Raw genomic sequence first — 23,774 nt, forward strand, 5'->3', positions numbered from 1 at the left:
AAGGCACCAACCAGTTTTATTTGACAGATTTACTGACAGCCATCATTTGATGCATGGGTGTGGTTGGCAGGCGGTTGCATAGGAGTGATTTCAGTGCCAAAATAAATTGAATTTGAATTCCATAACCTTGAATTTGTCATGCACAAATTGACTATGTATTTCATTGAGTTCAATATTAATTTGAATATTCAAATGTTATATTTAGTTTCAATATGGTAGATATTGGAGTCATTGTCTACAAACCTTCAGTTCAAGATGACCAAAAGTATATTCAACTTCTCAGATGCATTTACATTAATGGCAGTTTGGGGTGACCGACTGGGAAGTTTCACTTTAACGAACCTTCAAGTCGGAAACTGAGGCGGTTGACAGTTTCACCACGACCTTTGAACCATAAGGTCAGTTTTTTTAATATTTTTTACAATTACAAACTTATTGTGGATAATGTAGCTAGTTTCACCATATTGTCAATGTTAAGCAAGCTAACCTTTATCGGCAAGTTAGCCACCTCAAGTAGTACTGGTTGAAGTACTGCTCAGACTTCTAAAGCACTTTAACACAATCATGTTGGACTTATGGGGAAGTTATTCCACTTCTGACTTGCACGTGGAATGCCCAATTAGTGTTCAAATTATGTATTAAGATGTATTATGTTGACAATAAAGTCAACTGACAGCTCTAACAATGGGAAATACATGTCCAAAAACAATCCCAATACCACAGACAGTGGTTACGGTTCTTTAATATGTATTAAAAAGGGTGTTACAGGAGAAAAGCAACAGGACAAGGACAGTCCCACACCACATACACACTAGAGGCCATAGTGGTTTGGCATGGAACATTCGTTGCCGGCCTCACAGGGTTCCGATGCTGTTGACAAGGCCTCTGCAGTCTCGCCGTCGCAGACCACATCTGGAGAAAGCATCATCAGTAAGGTCATCATATTGGAAACCGTCGGTACACACTAAAACTTTGTTCGGCTCTTCATCCCAAATAGGGTTGTTTCCGGTCAGCTCATCACACTCATCCGGTCTCCTCTCCCCAGACGTGGCGGTAGTGGTGTGGCCGAGCATAGCCTTTTGGCACCTGGCCTCTCCCGTTGCTTGAATCTGCTGAACATGTCTGAGAGCTGCCTTGGTGCAGGGGCAGCTCATTATCCCCAAAACGCCTCAGATGTGGGGGTAGTGGCTCAGGTCCCTAATGCGCCGGGTCCAAACGTACAGCTAGCTAGCTGGTGGTGCTAGCAGTAGCATGTAAACTCGCTTGCAGTGGTGACAGCTGAGGTAGAGCCCGGGCTAGTTTCTAGTAAGTGGCGGGCCAGATTCAGTTGAATCAGCATCGTTGATCGTGCTTGTTATCGCAGAGAATCTGGTGGTTCTTAAACAGACCTATAAAGGCTACTATATTGGCTATATAAAGCTAATTCAAATTTAACTTTAGCTAGCTAGCTGCTCAGGTACCATGCAAACTTTTAAAATTGTGTAAGTGTCCATGTAAATTCTAATTAGCATAAATGGTCCACAGAAAATTCAAGATATAGTTCGTTAAAAAAAAAAATAATGGACATGAGCAAGAAAAAAACCCACAACACAAATCTTTCAAACAACATATTTTACTTCAACAAACAGGGAAGGTTTCCAAACTAATTGAGCTGTCATCAAAATGGTTTAGTTTCAACTTACGGTATTTAAGAGAGTCATGCTCTACTTAACCACTGTCACTGCATGCAGGCTAGTCAAGAGTTCGGGTTCGAACTCAAGAAGCAACAAAATATGGGACCAAATTACACACACACACATCTAGTACATCACACCACTTAAGTTTTAATAGAAGATGATGATCCCGAAGACATTGTGGGTCGAACCATCTTTCTAGTTACAGTAGAAAAGGGAGGAGCATACACCATTGAGAAGATTTGTTCCATGAACAGGAACAGAAAAATCCACAATATTATCCGTCCTTGCACGCGAGAGCAGTTTAATAGGTAGGCTAGAAATGTGCATGATTTAAGTGTAATATAAGGTGAAAAGGTTAAATGTACCATATAGAATCTAACTATTGGTGGACATAATAATAACACTAGTTGTAGTATGTTGAGTATTTTACAATGTATCAACATTGTTCTGTTGGTTCATGTCAGCCCACTCTAATTGAGTATTGGTGCATTACACTAATGTCAAACATTGTCTTTCATTTTCTTTGTAAAATAATACTGATTTAGAGGGGGAATGTAGTAAGAACAGCATTGATCCATCAGAGTTATGACCCAGAGTGAATTAAGTCAAATTCAAAATGATATCAAAAGAGTCAAAACGGGTATTACCATACAGAATATATAGATTTAGATTTTAGTCATTTAGCAGATGCTTCCGATGCAGAGCAACTTACAGGAGCATTGACTCATACATAGAGTCTACCGCCATTCTCTTGATTAATGGTTTAAACCCGTTTCCTCAATCTGGTGACATCTATGGAAAAAAAATCCAAGTAATGTACAAGAATAAGTAGGAACAGGAGTAGTACTTAGACATGTACTTGAACATTTACCTATGACGTTTTTAAAAAGGCATGCTTACCAGTCCTCTAGACTGGCTGGTGAACAAGGATAAGATAATACAACTCCTCTTTAACAAGGGTAGGCTAAATAATAAATTACTTTTAACTACTCACATAAATATCTATTTCACATAATTAAGAAAGTATTTACACATTGTTAAAAAAAAAAAAAAAACTTTACTTATTTTGTCAATATTAACAAAAAAAACAAGGATTTATTGTTGTCGGTATCAACCACCCAGAAATGTTTGCTTAAAAAAATAAGCTTAAACCTGAATGTTACAAGTTTGGATCACCCAAAAGTCTGCAGTCACAAGACATGAAGGCTTTATGAATCATTCATAAACTACTATTAGGTGGCATTACACCTTGTGAAGTGTTTCAGTTACACACACACACACGTTTTAAACAAGTTCGTAAATCATTTATAAACCTGTATGTGTATGTGTGCCATGTTCGTGAAGGCTTTATCAAATGATCCGGCAGGCTTTTTGACGTGCAATTAATTTAAGGTGTGATCCAACTTTAATTATACTGAACGGAAATATAAACACAACGTGTAAAGTGTTGGTCCCATGTTTCATGAGCTGAAATAAAAGATCCCCAGACATTTTCCATACACACAAAAAGCTTATTTCTCTCAAATTGTGTGCACAAATGTGATTACATCCCTGTTAGTGAGCATTTCCTCCTTTGCTAAGATATTCCATCCACCTGACATATTAAGAAGCTGATTAAACAGCATAATCATTACACAGGTGCACCTTGTGCTGGGGACAATAAAAGGTCACTCTAAGATGTGCAGTTTAGTCAAACAACACAATGCCACAGATGTCTCAAGTTGAGGGAGCGTGTAATCGGCATGCTGACTGCAGTAATGTTCACCAGAGCTGTTGACAGAAAATGTTATGTCAATTTCTCTACCATAAGACAATTTGGCAGTACGTCTAACCGGCCTGCCAAACGCAGACCTCGTGTAACCACGCCAGCCCAGGACCTCCACATCCGGCTTCTTCACCAGCGGGATCGTCTGAGATCAGCCGCCCGGACAGTTGATGAAATTGAGGGCTATTTCGGTCTGTAATAAATCCCTTTTATGGGGAAAAAACTCATTTCTGATTGGCTGGGCCTGGCTCCCAAGTGGGTGAGTCTATGCCCTCCCAGGCCCACCCATGGCTACACCCGTGCCTAGTCATGTGAAATCCATAGATTAGGGCCTAATTTATTTATTACAATTGACTGATTTAGTTATTTGAACTGTAAATCAGTAAAAATCGTAGAAATGGACCGGTTTATATTTTTGTTCAGTATTACAAAGTTAATGTGCCAGATTTTCACTTTTCACCAAAAATAATTGGCTTTTAAAATACACAAAGTGCTAACAAATGTTATGGAGATTCTATAGCGATCACTTCGTGCAAATTATATTGTATGCACTAGGCAGTTTCATTGTGAAAAAAAGAGACCACACTAAACAGTGCACCTATACAGCCGAACAGAACGAGCCCAGCCTTTGCCATAATTAAGGTGTACTACAGGGCATCTAAAAAAGGAAATGTTTTTTTTAATTCTAGGTAATAAATGCAACAACAATAAAACAAATATATTAAAAAGTGGAATGTTCTAAGCGTGTCTAACTCGGTTTAAGCCTATGTCGAACACCCCTGACATATGTATAACATGTCAAATGTCAGCTAATGACAACTGACGTCACACTGACCCCACCTCCCGAAGATCTCTTACTTCACAATTGAACTAAAACGACCTCAAAACATGCCTCTATACAAGTTCTACATCCGAGGTCGGTTCATACATATTTGAAGAGACACACGACTACTCTATTTAAAAACACCTTTGATAGCAAAAAAAAAACCTGCCAGTTCAGTCCAAGGCATAGTATAATTTGAAATCTGCCCTGACAACCTCGTAACACGGGCACGTAAATTCAAAGAAGAGGAAGTGAGTTAAATGTAACAAAGAAACGAAACTTGCCCCCTAAAAAGCATTCCTCACTCAAGAGCTACATTATTTTTCTTTAACCTTCTTCCAAAGTGTGCAACCCCCCTTTATTTAAAAGGATGGATGGTGTCAGAAATACGGTGAAAACACCCTCCAGCTATGTTGCACCAATCCAATACTTTTAAATTGTATGAGGCGGGATGAACGAGTGCAAAATTCTGGAAAAGGGTAACCTCGAACACCAGAAGGTTGTACAACAGAAGGGTAGAGAATCGGTAACCTCGTACAACCATCCGGAAGTCTCGCAAGTTTACATTCTGTTTCGCTTCACGGATTCCGCAGCAGTAATCAGCTTGGTAATACGAGGCTAGAGAATCGCAACCTAGCCAAAGACACATTATTGCACCAAGGACTGCAAGCGTCACTTTTATCCTTCAACTTCATTGGCTTGATGACGTTTCACAGACCCAGATGAGAAAATCCAGATGTGCCAAAATCGGGGTCAAATTTCGGCTTGGTTAAGTCCATGTCTATAAATGTGATTTTAAGGGCATAAATGTAATCTTGAAATACTTTTGGACTCACCAGTGACTGAAACTGTTTAAAGTAATTGTTTAAACAAAAGCAATGACTCTGATTTGTCAACTTTAATATATATATATATTCCAATATAACAAAGACAAGAAAAGTTTAAGTACTACCAGGGGAATCAGCCAGTGTCCATTTAACTGGTCAACCACAAGTCACCCTGAATAAACGTGGTTGCAATTAACCCGTTCTCATATCTGTCCCAGCAAACGGATTGTCCACCAACAGCACACTGTCAGCTTATTCTTTTGCAGTCTCATTGTGATTCATCAACTGCCTGGTCACGTCCTAAGAGTGACATTGGGAGACGTAGGGCAGATCTGAGATCAGCTTACCTTCCAACACTGCCTCGGTGCAGATCTAACATCCAACAGGGCTGTGGTCAATTTTAATTGAAGGCAGTCAATTCAGGAAATACATTTTAAAAAAAACACTAGAAATAGCTTCTACTCCTCAGTTTATTGAAAAGTAATTTAAAATGGTTTAAAATTATTATTCAAATTTACTTTCTGAATTGACCCATCTTCAATTCAAATTGACCCCAGCCCCTAGATTGGTTCTAACCCTTACACAGGCCCAGAGTTAGCAACACTAACTTGGCAAGGGCTGAAGTGCCCCCTAGAGGTAGGAGCTTGCCTGTGCAGACAGAACTGAAATCCCAGCAGTCGCGCAGGCACGCACGCACACACTTCAAATTATATATATATATATATTTTTAAACTTAATTAAGTTGTGTCAACATTCAGGGAGAGGAAAAATATACGCAAACTATGCTTTTATAAGATACCTCAGAGTGGATGTGTTAGTATATGGTGGGTGTGATAGTGTACTGCTGGTGTGTGAGTGTACTGCGGGTGTGATAGTGTACTGCGGGTGCGTGAGTGTACTGCGGGTGCGTGAGTGTACTGCGGGTGCGTGAGTGTACTGCGGGTGCGTGAGTGTACTGCGGGTGCGTGAGTGTACTGCGGGTGCGTGAGTGTACTGCGGGTGTGTGAGTGTGAGTGTACTGCGGGTGTGTGTGAGTGTACTGCGGGTGTGTGTGAGTGTACTGCGGGTGTGTATTTGCGTCAGATTACAAATATGTGCCGGTATGTATTTGTATCCATTCTCAAATGTGTGTGTGCTTGTACGAGCGTAACCAAACAGAAGTACGTGCATAAGGATATCAGAGTAGATGTATACACTTGAGGAGGCATAGAGAGTCAGGGGGATCTATTGAACGTGACAAGGTGGTGTGGCTATCCTGTTCTGTAAAGAGCCACGGGATTGCGGAATACTCTGCCACCAGAGGTTTCTTAGGCAAAAAGCAAGAATAGCTTTAAAAAAACATCACCTCTCCTCTTTCTATAGAGCTAATCTAACTTTACTGTATATAAGAATATATGACGTGTGTGAATAGTACATTTGTTGTGTCTTTCTCTCTCTCACACACACACACACACACACCCTTACTTCATTGTTATTTTGAATTTAATGTAATATCTTATATTCTTGTCTATTACTGCTCTGTACTTTGTAATGTATTTGTACTATTTTATGTGGACCCCAGGAATAGTAGCTGCTGCATGTGCAGTCGCTAAACGAGATCCTAATAAAGTAAACTCAGCGAGGGGGGGAGGGGGCTATTGAACGTGACTACAAGGTGGTGTGACTTCACTCCTGACTCCCAAACAGCTGTAGGAGGAAGAAGAAGATGTAGACCACGTCCATGTAAAGACACATCGCTCCGAACACGTGTTCCTCAGGACTCAGGGAGTACCGCCGGTTGCCCATCAGTAGCTGCACGTCAAAGGCCAAGAACTAAGGAAGAGAGCGAGGAGGAGAGAGGGAGAGCGAGGAGGAGAGAGGGAGAGCGAGGAGGAGAGAGCGAGGAGGAGAGAGGGAGAGCGAGAGCGAGGAGGAGAGAGGGAGAGCGAGGAGGAGAGAGGGAGAGCGAGAAGGAGAGAGGGAGAGCGAGAAGGAGAGAGGGAGAGCGAGGAGGAGAGAGGGAGAGCGAGGAGGAGAGAGGGAGAGCGAGGAGGAGAGAGGGAGAGCGAGGAGGAGAGAGGGAGAGCGAGGAGGAGAGAGGGAGAGCGAGGAGGAGAGAGGGAGAGCGAGGTGGAGAGAGGGAGAGCGAGAAGGAAAGAGAAAGAACAAGGGATGGGGGAGAAAGGAGAAGAGACCATTACTCAAGGTCCTAGAAAACTAAGTCGTCACTAACATTCACATTTGTGGCTTTTTAGAAATACACCACATGAACAAAAGTATGTAGACACCTGCTCGTCGGACATCTCATTCCAAAATCATGGGCATTAATATGGAGTTGGAACTAAGGGACCTAGACCAAACCATGAAAAACAGCCCCAGACCATTATTTATCCTTCACCAAACTTTACAGTTGGTATTATGCATTGGGGCAGGTAGCGTTATCCTGGCATCCGCCAAACCCAGATGGTGAATCATGATTCATCACTCCAGAGAACATATTTCCACTGCTCCAGAGTCCAATGGCGGCGAGCTTTACACCACACCAGTCGAAGCTTGGCATTGCACATGGTGATCATAGGCTGCTCGGCCATGGAAACCCATTTCATGAAGCTCCCGACGGACAGTCCTTGTGCTGAGGTTGCTTCTAGAGGCAGTTTGGAACTCGGTAGTGAGTGTTGCAACCGAGGACAGATTATTTTTTTACGCACTGCACACTTCAGCGCTCTACGTTCTTGTTCTGTGAGCTTGTTTGGGGTCTATACCACTTCACAGCTGAGCCGTTGTTGCACCTAGACATTTTCCACTTCACAATAACAGCATTTACAGTTGACCGGGGCAGCTCTAGCAGGGCAGAAATTTGATGAACTTGTTGGAAAGGTGGCATCCTATGATGGTGCCACGTTGAAAGTCACTGATCTCTTCACGTAAGGCCATTCTACTGCCAATGTTTGTCTAAATATATACATATTATTATTACATCCCCTTACATTGTGTGTTTAAGGTAGTTGTTGTGAATTTGTTCGATTACTTGTTAGATATTACTGCACTGTCGGAAACTAGAAGCACAAGCATTTTCGCTACACTCGCATTAACATCTGCTAACCATGTGTATGTGACCAATGAAATATGATTTGATTTATGGAGATTGCATGGCTGTGTGCTCAATTTTATATACCTGTTGGCAACGGGTGTGGCTGAAATTGCCTAACACACTCATTTGAAGGGGTGTCCACATACTTTTGTGTGTATTTAATATATATATATATATATATATATATATATATATATATATATATATATATATATATATATATATATATATATATATATATATATATATATATAGTGTACATTCATCCTTATATTTATACAGGTGATTCATTGCATTTAGATCAGAAATCTATTTTACAAGAGAAGAGACACCTGTCCCAACACCACAGCAATCCTACACTCATTAAGTGGTGATTTTCAATGATAGATGATTAAGTACCAATGTGAAGACAAGGGCACCCAGTCCAGCGTACGCTGTCTGCAACCAAGGTATCTGTGAAAGACAAACGAGGTCAGAAAACGCAGCATAAAGAGAGACAGCCAGTCACAAATGAGAGGAGACGGTCCTGTCCAACAAGGTACAAACTCTAGTCGACCTTTCAGGTAAAAATCACAAAAAGGTCAGTGGTAGAGTTGTGAGAAAGTTCCAGGTTCGTGATTATATCTCCGGGATAGGCTGTGGACACACAGAGACGTATGAAAAAGCATATTCATTCATCCCCCCCCCCCCCCCCCCGTCAACAGTTCAACCCATCTCTACTTCTTTTGGACGAGTTGCACACGCACAAAAAGCGGACAGATTTTGTACGGACACAGCCTTAAGGACATAAAGCTACAGTCTGTGATAAAATAACACATCAACCCCACCACTTGTTTTGTTAAACAGCTGAGGGATGAAAACATTTTTTTTATTTTTACATGGCTGGTGGATCATAGGCTATTCATTTAAAATGGACAATTCCTCTGTTATACTAATCTATAATGAGCCCCCCCCCCCCACCACCAAGATGGGCCGGCACGGTTGTCTGATAGGCTGAGCCGAGGTCATGTAAACTCGCGTTCAAAGTCAAACAAGGCATCAGCAAATTGACTTGACCCGACTCTGTCATCAGATAGACACAGCCAAGATCATGGATCGTAAAAGACGGAAAGTTGGGAGCCGATAAACTTAGAAAAGAGCACATTCTACATCGTCACCCCACCCGAAAATGTCAATTTGGTCAAACAGTAAAGTTCTTTACCCTCGTGCTTCCTTTAATGAACGTGTCTACCCTGAAGCTCATCAAGCATTTAGAACTTAGAATGTTTAATGAGTAGAAGTCTCTGACTATACTGTGCAATCCATTTCCTTTGAAATGGTTTTATTTTATTGACAAATAAAATCAATCAATATATATATATCATTAATTTAAAGTTTAAAAAAATGAATATACCAATCACAGACTGTAGCTTTGAGGCATGTTGCTTACATATCCGAAGGGTGCGGTGAAGAGGAGCAACAGTCCCGTCACCATCAGCACCATCATGAGAGAGAAGAGCAGACCGTGACACGACGTAAAATCCACCTGGAACACAACGTCAAGACAAGACCGAAAACCAGGGGGGCCATGTTCAGCAGGGAAACATAGCACATAGAAATATACTGAAAGAGAGCAGAAATGATTCATTATTTTACATGTCAGAGAGGCATCTGAACGTTTTTGCTCTGCTGAACATGACGAAGCATGACATGACGTCCAGTCAACCGAGTTAAATGATCAAAATGACGTCCAGTCAACCTAGTTAAATGATCAAAATGACGTCCAGTCAACCTAGTTAAATGATCAAAATGACGTCAAGTCAACCTAGTTAAATTATCAAAATGACGTCCAGTCAACCTAGTTAAATGATCAAAATGACGTCCAGTCAACCTAGTTGTTAAATGATCAAAATGACGTCCAGTCAACCTAGTTGTTAAATGATCAAAATGACGTCCAGTCAACCTAGTTAAATGATCAAAATGACGTCCAGTCAACCTAGTTGTTAAATGATCAAAATGACGTCCAGTCAACCTAGTTAAATGATCAAAATGACGTCCAGTCAACCTAGTTAAATGATCAAAATGACGTCCAGTCAACCTAGTTAAATGATCAAAATGATGTCAAGTCAACCTAGTTAAATGATCAAAATGACGTCCAGTCAACCTAGTTAAATGATCAAAATGACGTCCAGTCAACCTAGTTAAATGATCAAAATGACGTCCAGTCAACCTAGTTAAATGATCAAAATGACATCCAGTCAACCTAGTTAAATGATCAAAATGACGTCCAGTCAACCTAGTTAAATGATCAAAATGACGTCAAGTCAACCTAGTTAAATTATCAAAATGACGTCCAGTCAACCTAGTTAAATGATCAAAATGACGTCCAGTCAACCTAGTTGTTAAATGATCAAAATGACGTCCAGTCAACCTAGTTGTTAAATGATCAAAATGACGTCCAGTCAACCTAGTTAAATGATCAAAATGACGTCCAGTCAACCTAGTTGTTAAATGATCAAAATGACGTCCAGTCAACCTAGTTAAATGATCAAAATGACGTCCAGTCAACCTAGTTAAATGATCAAAATGACGTCCAGTCAACCTAGTTAAATGATCAAAATGACGTCCAGTCAACCTAGTTAAATGATCAAAATGACGTCAAGTCAACCTAGTTAAATGATCAAAATGACGTCCAGTCAACCTAGTTAAATGATCAAAATGACGTCCAGTCAACCTAGTTAAATGATCAAAATGACGTCCAGTCAACCTAGTTAAATGATCAAAATGACGTCCAGTCAACCTAGTTGTTAAATGATCAAAATGACGTCCAGTCAACCTAGTTGTTAAATGATCAAAATGACGTCAAGTCAACCTAGTTAAATGACCAAAATGACGTCAAGTCAACCTAGTTAAATGATCAAAATGACGTCAAGTCAACCTAGTTAAATGATCAAAATGACGTCAAGTCAACCTAGTTAAATGATCAAAATGACGTCAAGTCAACCTAGTTAAATGATCAAAATGACGTCCAGTCAACCTAGTTAAATGATCAAAATGACGTCCAGCCAACCTAGTTAAATGATCAAAATGACGTCCAGTCAACAGAGCTAAATAAATCGCAATGCCACTGCTTCCACAAAACAGAATGATTTAACTTGACAAGAGAAACACAAACTGTGCTGTTGGCCATCTGCTTGTAAAAGCTCACCTTGGTCTGGAAACAGAAGAGCGTGATGAACAGACACACCATGGCGGTAATGCCCACACACAGCATCACCACTTTAGTATTGTGGTAGCTATGGACACAGAGGAAGGGTAACCAAGTTACTACCACCTCTGATACACACACAAAGTGACCGTCAAAAAAAGTCGCTAGACAGCATTTCCACACATATAGAAAAAGAGTGGACAGTCTACATTCACACACAGCATCACCACTTTAGTGTTGTGGTAGCTATGGACACAGAGGAAGGATAACCAAGTTACTACCACCTCTGATACACACACAAAGTGACCGTCATAGACGGTCAAAAAAAAAAAAAAATCGCTAGACAGCATTTCCACATTAGACAGTCTACATTCACACACACAATTTACCTAGCCAGCATTCCTGCCATGTAAGACATTGCCAAAGTCTGGAGACAAGAAGAGGATCACAAACACACAAATATTACAGAGTAGTATGTATAGTATGAATTGCACCTCACATCATTTGGAGTACCACAACGTCAGTAGAATGGTCATAATATCATCAAAGCACTAACTAAGCATATCACTAACTGTCAAGCCGAGATGCTGTACCTCTGGCTGATACTTACAAATATCCCCAAGAGAATGAGGTTGGTGGGATACTGTCGCCTGTAAAAAAAGACAACGGGATACAATGACAACATTTTAGTGTGAAGAGAACACCAATTCAGGAGTTAAGACTTGAGAAGCATAGCCAGATAAAACCTTTTCACAAAACTTTTATAAAAAAAATCTAAAAAATAAATAAAAAATCTAATAGCCATCAAAGAAAAATGTATCATGTTAAAGTCATGTACCTCCATCTCTTAGTTATGAAAGTATACATTGAGAATGTTGTAAAGAAGAAGAATAAAAGGTGAAGAAAGTGGTAGAAATACAAAATAATAGTCAAAGTAAAGCTGGTAGTATTGACTAAAGAGTTGTCTTCTTACCGGGCACTTGTGCTGCAGACTAGCACCAGGTATGCCCCCATGAAGATGATGCTGGAACAGGAACAGTTATGTGGTCACCAGATAGGAAGGTTGGCTCAGAGTGCCATATCAGTGCTCCTAAATCCAATGACGACAACACCACCACATCTAAAAGGCTGGGGGATACCACCGAAATAACAACATTCCCCTGAAGGATCTACACCAGTGGTCGCCAACCTTTTCTGAGTCAAGATTACTTTCTGAGTCAAGATTACTTTCTGAGTGAAGATTACTTTCTGAGTCAAGATTACTTTCTGAGTGAAGATTACTTTCTGAGTCAAGATTACTTTCTGAGTCAAGATTACTTTCTGAGTCAAGATTACTTTCTGAGTCAAAACGCAAGCCAAGATCTACTGCTCAGATTTCTTTTAAACATGAACATTACGTCCTATGCAACATTACCCAATTAAAAACAGATCTGTAGCAATGAGGTTTGTGCAGTAGGCTATAGGCCCAATACATTATCACTGCAAATTGGCTGTACTTGAATTGCCCTGCCACTGATGTTCTTCTGAGACCACTTTGAAATTATATTTACACTAAGGTAATAGATAATTTGTTGAATTACTTGTGAGGCACAGCTGAGTGAGCGTAATAATTGGCTTTTTTTCTTTCTACTGGACTGATGGTCTGCATCTGATGGTCAGTCTGTGAGGAGGGAGGGAGCAGTGGTAAAAGGCTGCCTCTCACACATCTCACCATCCCTCGCTAAAGAAGAGGGGACACGGTCTTACAGCTGATGGCGAAACTTAAGTCGCATTACTTCTGCCTCATGCACCAATTCATGTTTACTCCAATGACCAGAGAAAGTGAAATATTCCTCGATATTAAAAAAAAAAAAAAAAAAAAAAAGGAGACAAGACGCTAATAACAACAACACAAGTGTAACGGAACAATTTGCTACATCCATTCATTACAGCTACAGTGCTGGTTGTAGCATGAGTGGAAGTAGGGAGATTTTGTATGTATTTTATGTCTCATAAAAGTGTTGAACAATGTATTGACAGTGCTGAATAACAACTTAAACATGAACTAACTCATAAAAACAGCAGCTCTTTGTTGTATTCGTTGAGTCTCTCTCTAGTCGTGGTTTCAATAGTTTTTACATCTCAAAGTGTCAACTTTGCTGAGCGTCCGATTCTTCTTTTTTTACGGTCTATGGCGCGAGGAAACTGTACAGACACGGTGCTCTGAGCTATCCGATTGGCCAGCGGTAGTCCTATAGGTGCACTTGATTTGCTCTCCGAGTCTGCCAGGTAGGCGGAGTTCTACCTTCAGACATATGAAAGGGTTCAAAGTGGAAACACTTTGCATCCCGGCGCTAGGGCTGCTGAATCAAGTGCACCTACTGCCAACAGAGTGAAATGAATACAAAAAATAACAACGCAAGGCTTTATCGTTTTTTTTTTAACAGAAATGTTTGGAGATCAACTAGGAATGCCTTGAAGATCGACCCGTCGATCGCAACTGACCGGTTGGTGACCAATGATCTACACAATAAATGGACAAGTTGCTGCTTTCAAGGTAAGAAAATGTCTTAGGTGAACATTGGGATGAATCATCCTTTACCGTTAAGTCATTTTATGATATGCACGGTCTATTTTACCAGTTTGGCATTGGTAGACAGCACATAAAGTTGGAGATACTCACTATGAGGCAAGGTAGAGGATTCGATTGTACTGCACAAACTGCCGGACTGGTTCACTGTAAAGTTGAGCGAAAATACATTCGTTTTTAACAACTTATGAATGGATGGGAACCCATTTTTCAGCTTCAGATATACAGATTTGTTTTACTTAGCCTCATCTTTATCAAACCATTCCAGTGAGAAGCACAAAGCATGTACTGAGTGTACAAAACATTATGAACACCTGATCTTTCAATGACAGGCTGACCAGGTGAATTCAGGTGAACGCTATGATCCCTTATTGATGTAAATCCACTTCAAATCGGTGTAGATGAAGGAATGGGAGGAGACAGGTTAAAGAAGGATTTTTAAGCCTTGAGACAATTGAGAATGTGTGCCATTCAGGGGGTGAATGGGCAATACAAAACATTTGTGTCTTTGAGCGGGGTATGGTAGTAGTAGGTGCCAGGTGCACAGGTTTGTGTCAAGAACTGCAACGCCGCTGAGTTTTTTCACACTCAACAGTTTCCCGTTTGTATCGAGAACGGTCCACCAACCAAAGGACATCCAGCCCACTTGACACAACTGTGGGAAGCATTGGAGTCAACATGGGCCAGCATCCCTGTGGAACGCTTTGTAGAGTCCGTGCCCAGACAAATTGAGGCTTTTCTTAAGGCAAAGGTGGTGGCAATGCAATATTAGGAATCTGTTCTTAATGTTTTGTACACTCAGTATATATCAGAAGGTGAGAATACATTTTTGATCACAATATGGAGACAGCATAATCTAACAAAGCGTTTGCACATGTTAAGGTGTTTGGGGTTTATTCCATTTGGAAAATAACCAGAGTTTGCGAGTGCAAAAAAAATAAAAAAATAAAAATAATAATAATAATAATAATAACTTTGTAAATTGGGCTCTCAAATGTTTTCTGGAGTGTGGATTCATGTTAGTGGCCCTCACCAAAACGTGAAGAGAGCCACGATACCAAAGGTCACCAACAGTTGGACCATGAGGATGGAGAAAACCTGAGGATAGAAATAAGACATGTTAGAGAGTCTCTCACAAGAGACCAGCTGAGAGAACTACACAGTACTGAGAGGCTAGCTGAGAGAACTACACAGTACTGAGAGGCTAGCTGAGAGAACTACACAGTATTGAGAGGCTAGCTGAGAGAACTACACAGTACTGAGACAGAAGACACTATTAAGCTTTACACAGTACGGAGGCGAATCGAGCCGAGCCAAACCAAGCTGCACTGAACTGGCCTGGTAACCATCCAACATAGTTACCGAAGAAAATCATGTAAAAGTGACAGCGCAGTTTAGTTCAGGTCGGCACGATAGAAGATTGTTTCACACTATACTATCTACCAGATAAGATTGCTCTACGTTTCTATGGTTACGTCTAGTGCTGTACTGATGAAATACCACTCACTGTGGGCACATGATTTCACGTTCTGACGGTAGTCTTTTGACAGTGATGTAAAGAAGGTTAAAAAAACGATAGGACAGTGTCAGAAGAGGACGGTTTGAGAGGATCAGAGTTAATGAAAGACTAAATGGGTCATTCCATATCAAAATGTTATTTTTTATTTTATTTAAACAAGGCAAGTCAGTTAAGAACAAATTCTTATTTACAATGACGGCCTACCAAAAGGCCTCCTGCGGGGATGCAGGCCTGGGATTAAAACAATATAAATATAGGACAAAACACACATCACAACGAGAGACACAACACTACATAAAGAGCACCTAAGATAACAACATAACAAGGCAGCAAAACATGACAACACGGTATGGTAGCAACACAACGTGACAACAACATGGTAGCAACACAACATGTTAGTAGCACAAAAACATGGTACAAACATTATTGGGCAAAGTCAACAGCACAAAGGGCAAGAAGTTAGAGACAACAATACACCATACAAAGCAGCCACAACTGTCAGTAAGAGTGTCCATGATTGAGTCTTTGAATGAAGAGATTGAGATAAAAACTGGCCAGATTGAGTGTTTGTTGCAGCTCGTTCCAGTCGCTAACTGCAGCGAACTGAAAAGACGAGCGACCCAGGGATGTGTGCGCTTTGGGGACCTTTAACAGAATGTGACTGGCAGAACGGGTGTTGTAGTAGATATCTCAGATAGGGGGAGTGAGGCCTAAGAGGGTTTTATAAATAAGCATCAACCAGTGGGTCTTGCGACGGGTATACAGAGATGACCAGTTTACAGAGGAGTATAGAGTGCAGTGATGTGTCCTATAAGGAGCATTGTTGGCGAATTTGATGGCCGAATGGTAAAGAACATCTAGCCGCTCGAGAGCACCCTTACCTGCCGATCTATAAATTACCCCTCTGTAATCTAGCATTGGTAGGATGGTCATCTGAATCAGGGTTAGTTTGGCAGCTGGGGTGAAAGGAGTGATTACGATAGAGGAAACCAAGTCTAGATGTAACTTTATCCTGCAGCTTTGATATGTGCTGAGACTCCCAAGTACTCCCAAGTACATGTATGAGGCTCTAAACCCTCAGAGGTAGTAATCACACCTGTGGGAAGAGGGGCATTCTTCTTACCAAACCACATAACCTTGTTCTGAACACCTCCAAAACAAAGGTCAAGGGTAGAGAAAGCTTGTTGGACACTAAGAAAGCTTTGTTGTAGAGCATTTAACACAAAATCCAGGGAGGGGCCAGCAGAGTATAAAGCTGTGTCTTCTGCATATAAATGGATGAGAGAGCTTCCTACTGCCTGAGCTATGTTGTTGATGTAAATTGAGAAGAGCGTGGGGCCTAGGATTGAGCCTTGGGGTACTCCCTTGGTGACAGGCAGTGGCTGAGACAGCAGATTTTCTGACTTTATACACTACACTCTTTGACAGAGGTAGTTAGCAAACCAGGCCAAAGACCCCTCGGAGACATCAATACTCCTTAGCCGGCCCACAAGAATGGAATGGTCTAACGTATCAAAAGCTTTGGCCAAGTCAATAAAAATAGAGGCACAATATTGCTTAGAATCAAGGGCAATGGTGACATCATTGAGAACCTTTAAGGGTGCAGTGATACATCCATAACCTGAGCGGAAACCAGATTGCATACCAGAAAGAATACTATAGACAGCAAGAAAGCCAGTCAGTTGACAAGTTTTTCCAACACTTTTGATAAACAGGGCAAAATAGAAATAGGCCTATAACAGTTAGGATCAGCTTGATCGCCCCCTTTAAATAAAGAACGAACTGTGGCTGCCTTCCAAGCAATGGGAACCTCCCCAGAAAGGAGAGACAGGTAAAAAATGTTGGAGGTAGGCTTTGTGATGATAGGGGCAACAACCTTAAAGAAGAAAGGGTCTAAACCATCTGAAAGAGGATTCTAAACACAAGAAAGAGGATTCTGACACCCACCATTTCAAATTGTTCAGAATGGGTGTCATGACTTGTTGAAACAGGAAGCGGTTAAAAACACAAGACATGGTGACAAGGAGAAATCGAGTGTGGTTACAAAAGGAAGTAAGCTCGTTTTGGTCCTTTCAAAAAATAAATAAATACAAATCCAGGAATGTAAATAAGGGCACAGTGAAATGGCCTAGATCAGGCAGAACAGCATTGAGACATGGTGGTGCTACACATGAGTGTGTTCTCACTCAATGTTGAGAAAAATGGGGCTATTCAAGAGGGTGATACAAAATTTAGGTCAAAATGTTTTCTTTGCCCATGTCATTATCAATTACATAGAATGAATCAGATTGTTTTTTACAATGTTATGGCCTTAAGAGACTTGTACTTGACCGTGTTGATGAAATAAGAACGTTAATTTCCTGTGACCATTTAGACTGTACCGCTCTTGGTTTTATCTCTTCCATATTTGGTATGTGAGGTGGTAACATTTGGAGGCGTTTCCACTGGTTGGACCAATCCAAATCAACTTGATACCTTTGTCATTTTCACCGACAGATCCTTGGCTTTCATTGCCTATATTGGCGATCAAACTAAGTTGAGAGGGGCTGTTTCTATGGCAATTTAAAGGGAAACACTCAGAAATACACAATGAAAACAAGAACAGATTGTCTTCGCGGAGGGTGGATATTTAAATTCAGTCTGTTGGCTTTGTAAATTAATATATACACTGCTCAAAAAAATAAAGGGAACACTTAAACAACAAAATGTAACTCCAAGTCAATCACACTTCTGTGAAATCAAACTGTCCACTTAGGAAGAAGCAACACTGATTGACAAATTTCACATGCTGTTGTGCAAATGGAATAGACAACAGGTGGAAATTATAGGCAATTAGCAAGACACCCCCAATAAAGGAGTGGTTCTGCAGGTGGTAACCACAGACCACTTCTCAGTTCCTATGCTTCCTGGCTGATGTTTTGGTCACTTTTGAATGCTGGCGGTGCTTTTACTCTAGTGGTAGCATGAGACGGAGTCTACAACCCACACAAGTGGCTCAGGGAGTGCAGCTCATCCAGGGTGGCACATCAATGCGAGCTGTGGCAAGAAGGTTTGCTGTGTCTGTCAGCGTAATGTCCAGAGCATGGAGGCGCTACCAGGAGACAGGCCAGTACATCAGGAGACGTGGAGGAGGCCGTAGGAGGGCAACAACCCAGCAGCAGGACCGCTACCTCCACCTTTGTGCAAGGAGGAGCAGGAGGAGCACTGAGAGCCCTGCAAAATGACCTCCAGCAGGCCACAAATGTGCATGTGTCTGCTCAAATGGTCAGAAACAGACTCCATGAGGGTGGTATGAGGGCCCAACGTCCACAGGTGGGGGTTGTGCTTACAGCCCAACACCGTGCAGGACGTTTGGCATTTGCCAGAGAACACCAAGATTGGCATATTCGGCGCCCTGTGCTCTTCACATATGAAAGCAGGTTCACACTGAGCACATGTGACAGACGTGACAGTCTGGAGATGCCGTGGAGAACGTTCTGCTGCCTGCAACATCCTCCAGCATGACCGGCCCGGCGGTGGGTCAGTCATGGGGTGGGGTGGCATTTCTTTGGGGGGCCGCACAGCCCTCCATGTGCTCGCTAGAGGTAGCCTGACTGCCATTAGGTACCGAGATGAGATCCTCAGACCCCTTGTGAGACCATATGCTGGTGCGGTTGGCCCTGGGTTCCTCCTAATGCAAGATAATGCTAGACCTCATGTGGCTGGAGTGTGTCAGCAGTTCCTGCAAGAGGAAGGCATTGATGCTATGGACTGGCCCGCCCGTTCCCCAGACCTGAATCCAATTGAGCACATCTGGGACATCATGTCTCACTCCATCCACCAACGCCTCGTTGCACCAGACTGTCCAGGAGTTGGCAGATGCTTTAGTCCAGGTCTGGGAGGAGATCCCTCAGGAGACCATCCACCACCTCATCAGGAGCATGCCCAGGCATTGTAGGGAGGTCATACAGGCACGTGGAGGCCACACACACTACTGAGCCTCATTTTGACTTGTTTTAAGGACATTACATCAAAGTTGGATCAGCCTGTAGTGTGGTTTTCCACTTTAATTTTGAGTGTGACTCCAAATCCAGACCTCCATGGGTTGATAAATTAGATTTCCATTGATAATTTTGTTGTCAGCACATTCAACTATGTAAAGAAAAAAGTAGTTAATAAGAATATTTCATTCATTCAGATGTGTTATTTTAGTGTTCCCTTTATTTTTTTTGAGCAGTGTATTTAGTAATCAGAGTTTTTTTTTTTCTTTAAAAAAAAAATGTTTTTACCCCATTTTCTCCCCAATTTCGTGGTGTCCAATTGTTTTAGTAGCTACTATCTTGTCTCATCGCTACAACTCCCGTACGGGCTCGGGAGAGACGAAGGTTGAAAGTCATGCGTCCTCCGATACACAACCCAACCAAGCCGCACTGCTTCTTAACACAGCGCGCATCCAACCCGGAAGCCAGCCGCACCAATGTGTCGGAGGAAACACCGTACACCTGGCAACCTTTGGTTAGCGCGCACTGCGCCCGGCCCGCCACAGAAGTCGCTGGTGCGCGATGAGACAAGGATATCCCTACCGGCCAATCCCTCCCTAACCCGGACGACGCTAGGCCAATTGTGCGTCGCCCCACGGACCTCCCGGTCGCGGCTGGTTACGAAAGAGCCTGGGCGCGAACCCAGAGTCTCTGGTGGCACAGCGCTCTTAACCACTGCGCCACCCGGGAGGCCCTGACTACTGTTTTTCTGACGTAATTTTCTATTGCATGGACATACTTGTATAAACCTTTAATTAATTCATCCTTTCATGGGTAAGCACTAGGACTTTCATGGGTAAGCACTAGGTGCAAATATAGGAAAGCAACGCAGAGAGGTTTGGGAGACAAAAGTTGTCCAGAGAACTCATTAGAAATTGATGGCAGATCGATCCAAAGTGCTTGGCTATTCCATGAATGGCTTATTTCTCTGATCATTGGCTTGTATCAGAAACACCTGTAAATTATACAAATCACCATTAATAACATACAGCAGAGAATTTTTACATGAACCGAACCAAAACCTCATCAACGTGGTATGGTGGCGAGCCTTTGTCAATAAAAATATGTTGACAAAAAAAAAAAAAAGGGACACTAGAGCCTCTCACTTTGCGAATGAACATACGTCGGATGTTCTTGTCCTCCCAGTTGCTTCCATCCAAGCTGTCGCTGGTGCTGGGGTCAGAGAAGGGAGAGGACATGTCAGAAGCGTAGGGGTTGGTGTAGCCCGGGCCTAACAGAGGCAGAAAAAGAGAATTAGAAAAGAACTTGAAAACTGGGCAAAATAAAGTGGCACTCATCTCATTTCAGAACAGACCGTCTAATTAAAAACTCAACTCAGAATTTATTGCAACAAAAAAAAAGGTTGGGATGCAACAGATCTGGAGAATGTATTGCAAATCCACACTCGTTTTTACATGTATAGACTAAAAATCTAATTTCTGGACATTGTACAATGAAGTACTTGAAGTTAGTGACCTGGTCTCTTTTAACGTGATCATTTTGCAGCGATACAATTGGGCCCAGGGTGTGTGTGGGGGGGGGGGGGGGGGGGTGAAAGGACAATACTCTTGGGAATAACAGCGGTCACGCAATGACCACACCAAGACAGTTATGATGAACAAGCAAGGCTAAACTCTGTGTCCATAAAACAGGATTAGGGAGAAGGTTATAAAACGGGATTAGGGAGAATGTTATAAAACAAGATTAGGTATTTTTTTTAGGATCCCCATTAGCTGTTGCAAAAGCAGCAGATACTCTTCCTGGGGTCCAACACAAAACATGAAACATTACATAATACAGAACATCAATAGACAAGAACAGCTCAAGGACATAACTACATTTAAAAAAAATAAAGGCACACGTAGCCTACATATCAATGCATGCACACAGACTATCTAGGTCAGGAAGATTAGGGAGAACATTATAAAACAGCATAAAAAAAGGGGGGGTTAGTTTGGACATAGCAATTCCATTTCTATAAGATAAGGAGGGAGACCATGTTTCCCCTTGACTCACTGGGACTGGGGTGCACGTAGGCCCAGCTGGTGTGGATGGGCACCGGTGGAGGGGGCATGGGGGGCAGGTTGTCACTGTAGGGGGGCATTGCCACCATCACTCCACCGTACGTCTGCTCCTTGTCCCCTGCCATGGCTTCAGCGTAACTGGGCGGGGCGGCCGGTAGACTCATGGGTGAGGTGAGGCAGTCTGTGTGGGGAAAAAGCTGAGGATGACAAAGGACGTTGAGACTTAAACAATCTTTAAATTATATCCCCTCAACTCCACTCTTTCAACGTTTCCAAATCTGAAGGAACCGGATAGACCTGAGCAGTGTGTCAGAATCCAAACTCTCCATAGCCATTAGAAGGCTACACATCTCCTGGCTGTCTGTTCAGAACTGTAAACATTGAAGGGGTAAACTTAGGGCAGCGGTGCCAATCCTCCTCTCAGAGAACTGCGGCATCTGCAGGCTTTTGGTCCAGCCCTGCATAAACACACTTAATTCAACATCGAGGAGAAGTTGATTAGTCGGGTATGTTAGACTGGGGCTGGTACAAAATCCTGCATGAGAGACCATGGCATGAGAGGTAGCTGTTCTTAAAGAAAATGTGTTGGCTAGTTGGCTAGCTACTAACGTTAGTGTTTACTAGCTCTCACAAGGTGAAAATATTGATTCTGCGCGTAACAACACAACAGGTGGCTAACTCAACTCTAGCTAGCAAGCTATTAGCCGAGGCTCTATAGAAGTCTAACATATTAGCTAGCATTACAAAAAAAATGCATTAAAACGCATCATCTGTAATGTTACAATTGACACTATTTGCCATCGTTGCTAAAAACGAGAAGGAACAGCTAAATTAGCTAGCTAGTTATTGTAGCTAGCTGTAAGCTTGCTAGCTAACGAGTATCCCATCCACTTTTGTACTATTAGCCAGGTAACATTATGTCTGTTATTTTTACATGTTATTGCTGGACTGCGGATATCCAATAATATCAAGTTGTCGTGTACACTAGTTAAATGCCAATGAAACAATGATTTTTACCTGTTACACAGTTGCCAATCGATCAATGACCCAAATAATAACGGGCATAGAAAGCTTAATTGCAATGTGGGATCCTTGAGACGTCCCTAAACCATAAAGGCCGGTTTAGACTTTGTCTATCGACATGTCTGTAGACAATTCGAAAGGGACAAGTGTCGCTGATCAAAACTACATTTTAATTTATACTCCGGTAGAATATCTATAGACCTGTCGGTTTCCCTGGGAAACAGACAGATTAAAATAATAATAATAATAATTCAACTTTGACCCTGTCGCTGCGTCCGTTGTCATGGTTACCTGACTGGTTAAAATTATTGCGTTCAAGACAAATGGGAGCTTTGGAAAAAATAAATAAAAATAAGAGGTCAAATCATGACGTCGGTGATCTTCAGGTCTGAACTCTACAAAGAGGCCCGAGTTCCCAAATTGGAATTACGAGTTGGATGACCATTCAAATCGATTTTTCCCATTCAGGACTAGTTCTCAATTATCTTGTTGTGAGTTTATTTTTCTATAATAATTTTAACAAATTATATAAAGTTAATTAAGAAGTTGTCAGTTGTGCTCTGGTCATTATTTGAACTGGCTAGGCCGCTAGCTAGTTAACAAGATGGAAACGAACCAAAATATTGTTTAGAAAGTTGATTGTAGTTGCCTGGCTTTACTAGATTTGTTTTTAAAATGATGGGTTCATTTGCATTAACAGTGGCTACCCGTCATTCAGGGCAGCATGTTATTTTGGCATTAATACGTGTCACATATCAGTTTATAAACCATGTAAAAAAATATATAATTGGGTTAATAAAGCTGCATACAAACATGGTCTCTTTTTTTGTTTTCTTGAGTAAGGCAGTTCCAAAATGCAGTTGTTTCAGCCTAGCTAAGTGCTTTCTGTGGGGCAAACCAGCATACAATTTGGAACGTTGCGCCGTGATTGGCACAGTGTTCTGTCACTCATGGAGACACTATCTCACCGCCAAGTCTTAAGGGTAGAGCTAGAAAATTCTGGCCCCTTGGGTGCTGCCATAGAGTTACATTAGATGTGCCCATCCAAGAAGGCTTGAGGTTATTGGCCACAGATAAAAATGAAGTCAAATCACGTTATATATACAGAAGCTTTGATTGGACTGATCATGTCAACATCATACTTTCAAAATATTAGCTAGCAGTAATCATCATGAATAAAGTTGACAATATACTGGCAAATCCTTTTTAATCCTTGTCATGTGAAGAGAAATAATGAAGAGAAATTATAGATAAAATGTATCAGTGCTCATC

At 41.6% G+C, this 23,774-nt stretch overlaps 1 protein-coding gene across 4 annotated transcripts; it reads right to left on the reverse strand.

The window, feature by feature from the left end:
- Positions 1–1,596: 1,596 nt before the first annotated feature.
- Positions 1,597–22,777, reverse strand: faim2a (Fas apoptotic inhibitory molecule 2a). 4 transcript variants are annotated; one of them, XM_090225264.1, is made up of 12 exons: positions 22,497–22,777; positions 21,472–21,660; positions 20,562–20,686; positions 14,951–15,015; positions 14,011–14,064; positions 12,322–12,372; positions 11,959–11,998; positions 11,738–11,775; positions 11,349–11,436; positions 9,591–9,686; positions 8,561–8,614; positions 1,597–6,903 (listed from the first exon to the last, which is right to left on the reverse strand). In XM_090225264.1, exons 2-12 carry the CDS (start codon positions 21,641–21,643, stop codon positions 6,757–6,759), a joined length of 930 nt encoding a protein of 309 aa, XP_090081390.1. In that variant the 5' UTR covers positions 21,644–21,660; positions 22,497–22,777; the 3' UTR covers positions 1,597–6,756. The 4 variants fall into 4 exon arrangements, with proteins under 4 accessions (XP_090081390.1, XP_090081389.1, XP_090081391.1 ...); XM_090225263.1 differs by having other exon boundaries at positions 21,472–21,676; positions 22,497–22,767; XM_090225265.1 differs by having other exon boundaries at positions 20,579–20,686; positions 21,472–21,676; positions 22,497–22,697.
- Positions 22,778–23,774: the final 997 nt, after the last annotated feature.

The sequence above is a fragment of the Oncorhynchus mykiss genome, chromosome 28 (genome assembly GCF_057628025.1).
Source record: "Oncorhynchus mykiss isolate SJ-2025 chromosome 28, ASM5762802v1, whole genome shotgun sequence".
Lineage (NCBI taxonomy): Eukaryota > Metazoa > Chordata > Actinopteri > Salmoniformes > Salmonidae > Oncorhynchus > Oncorhynchus mykiss.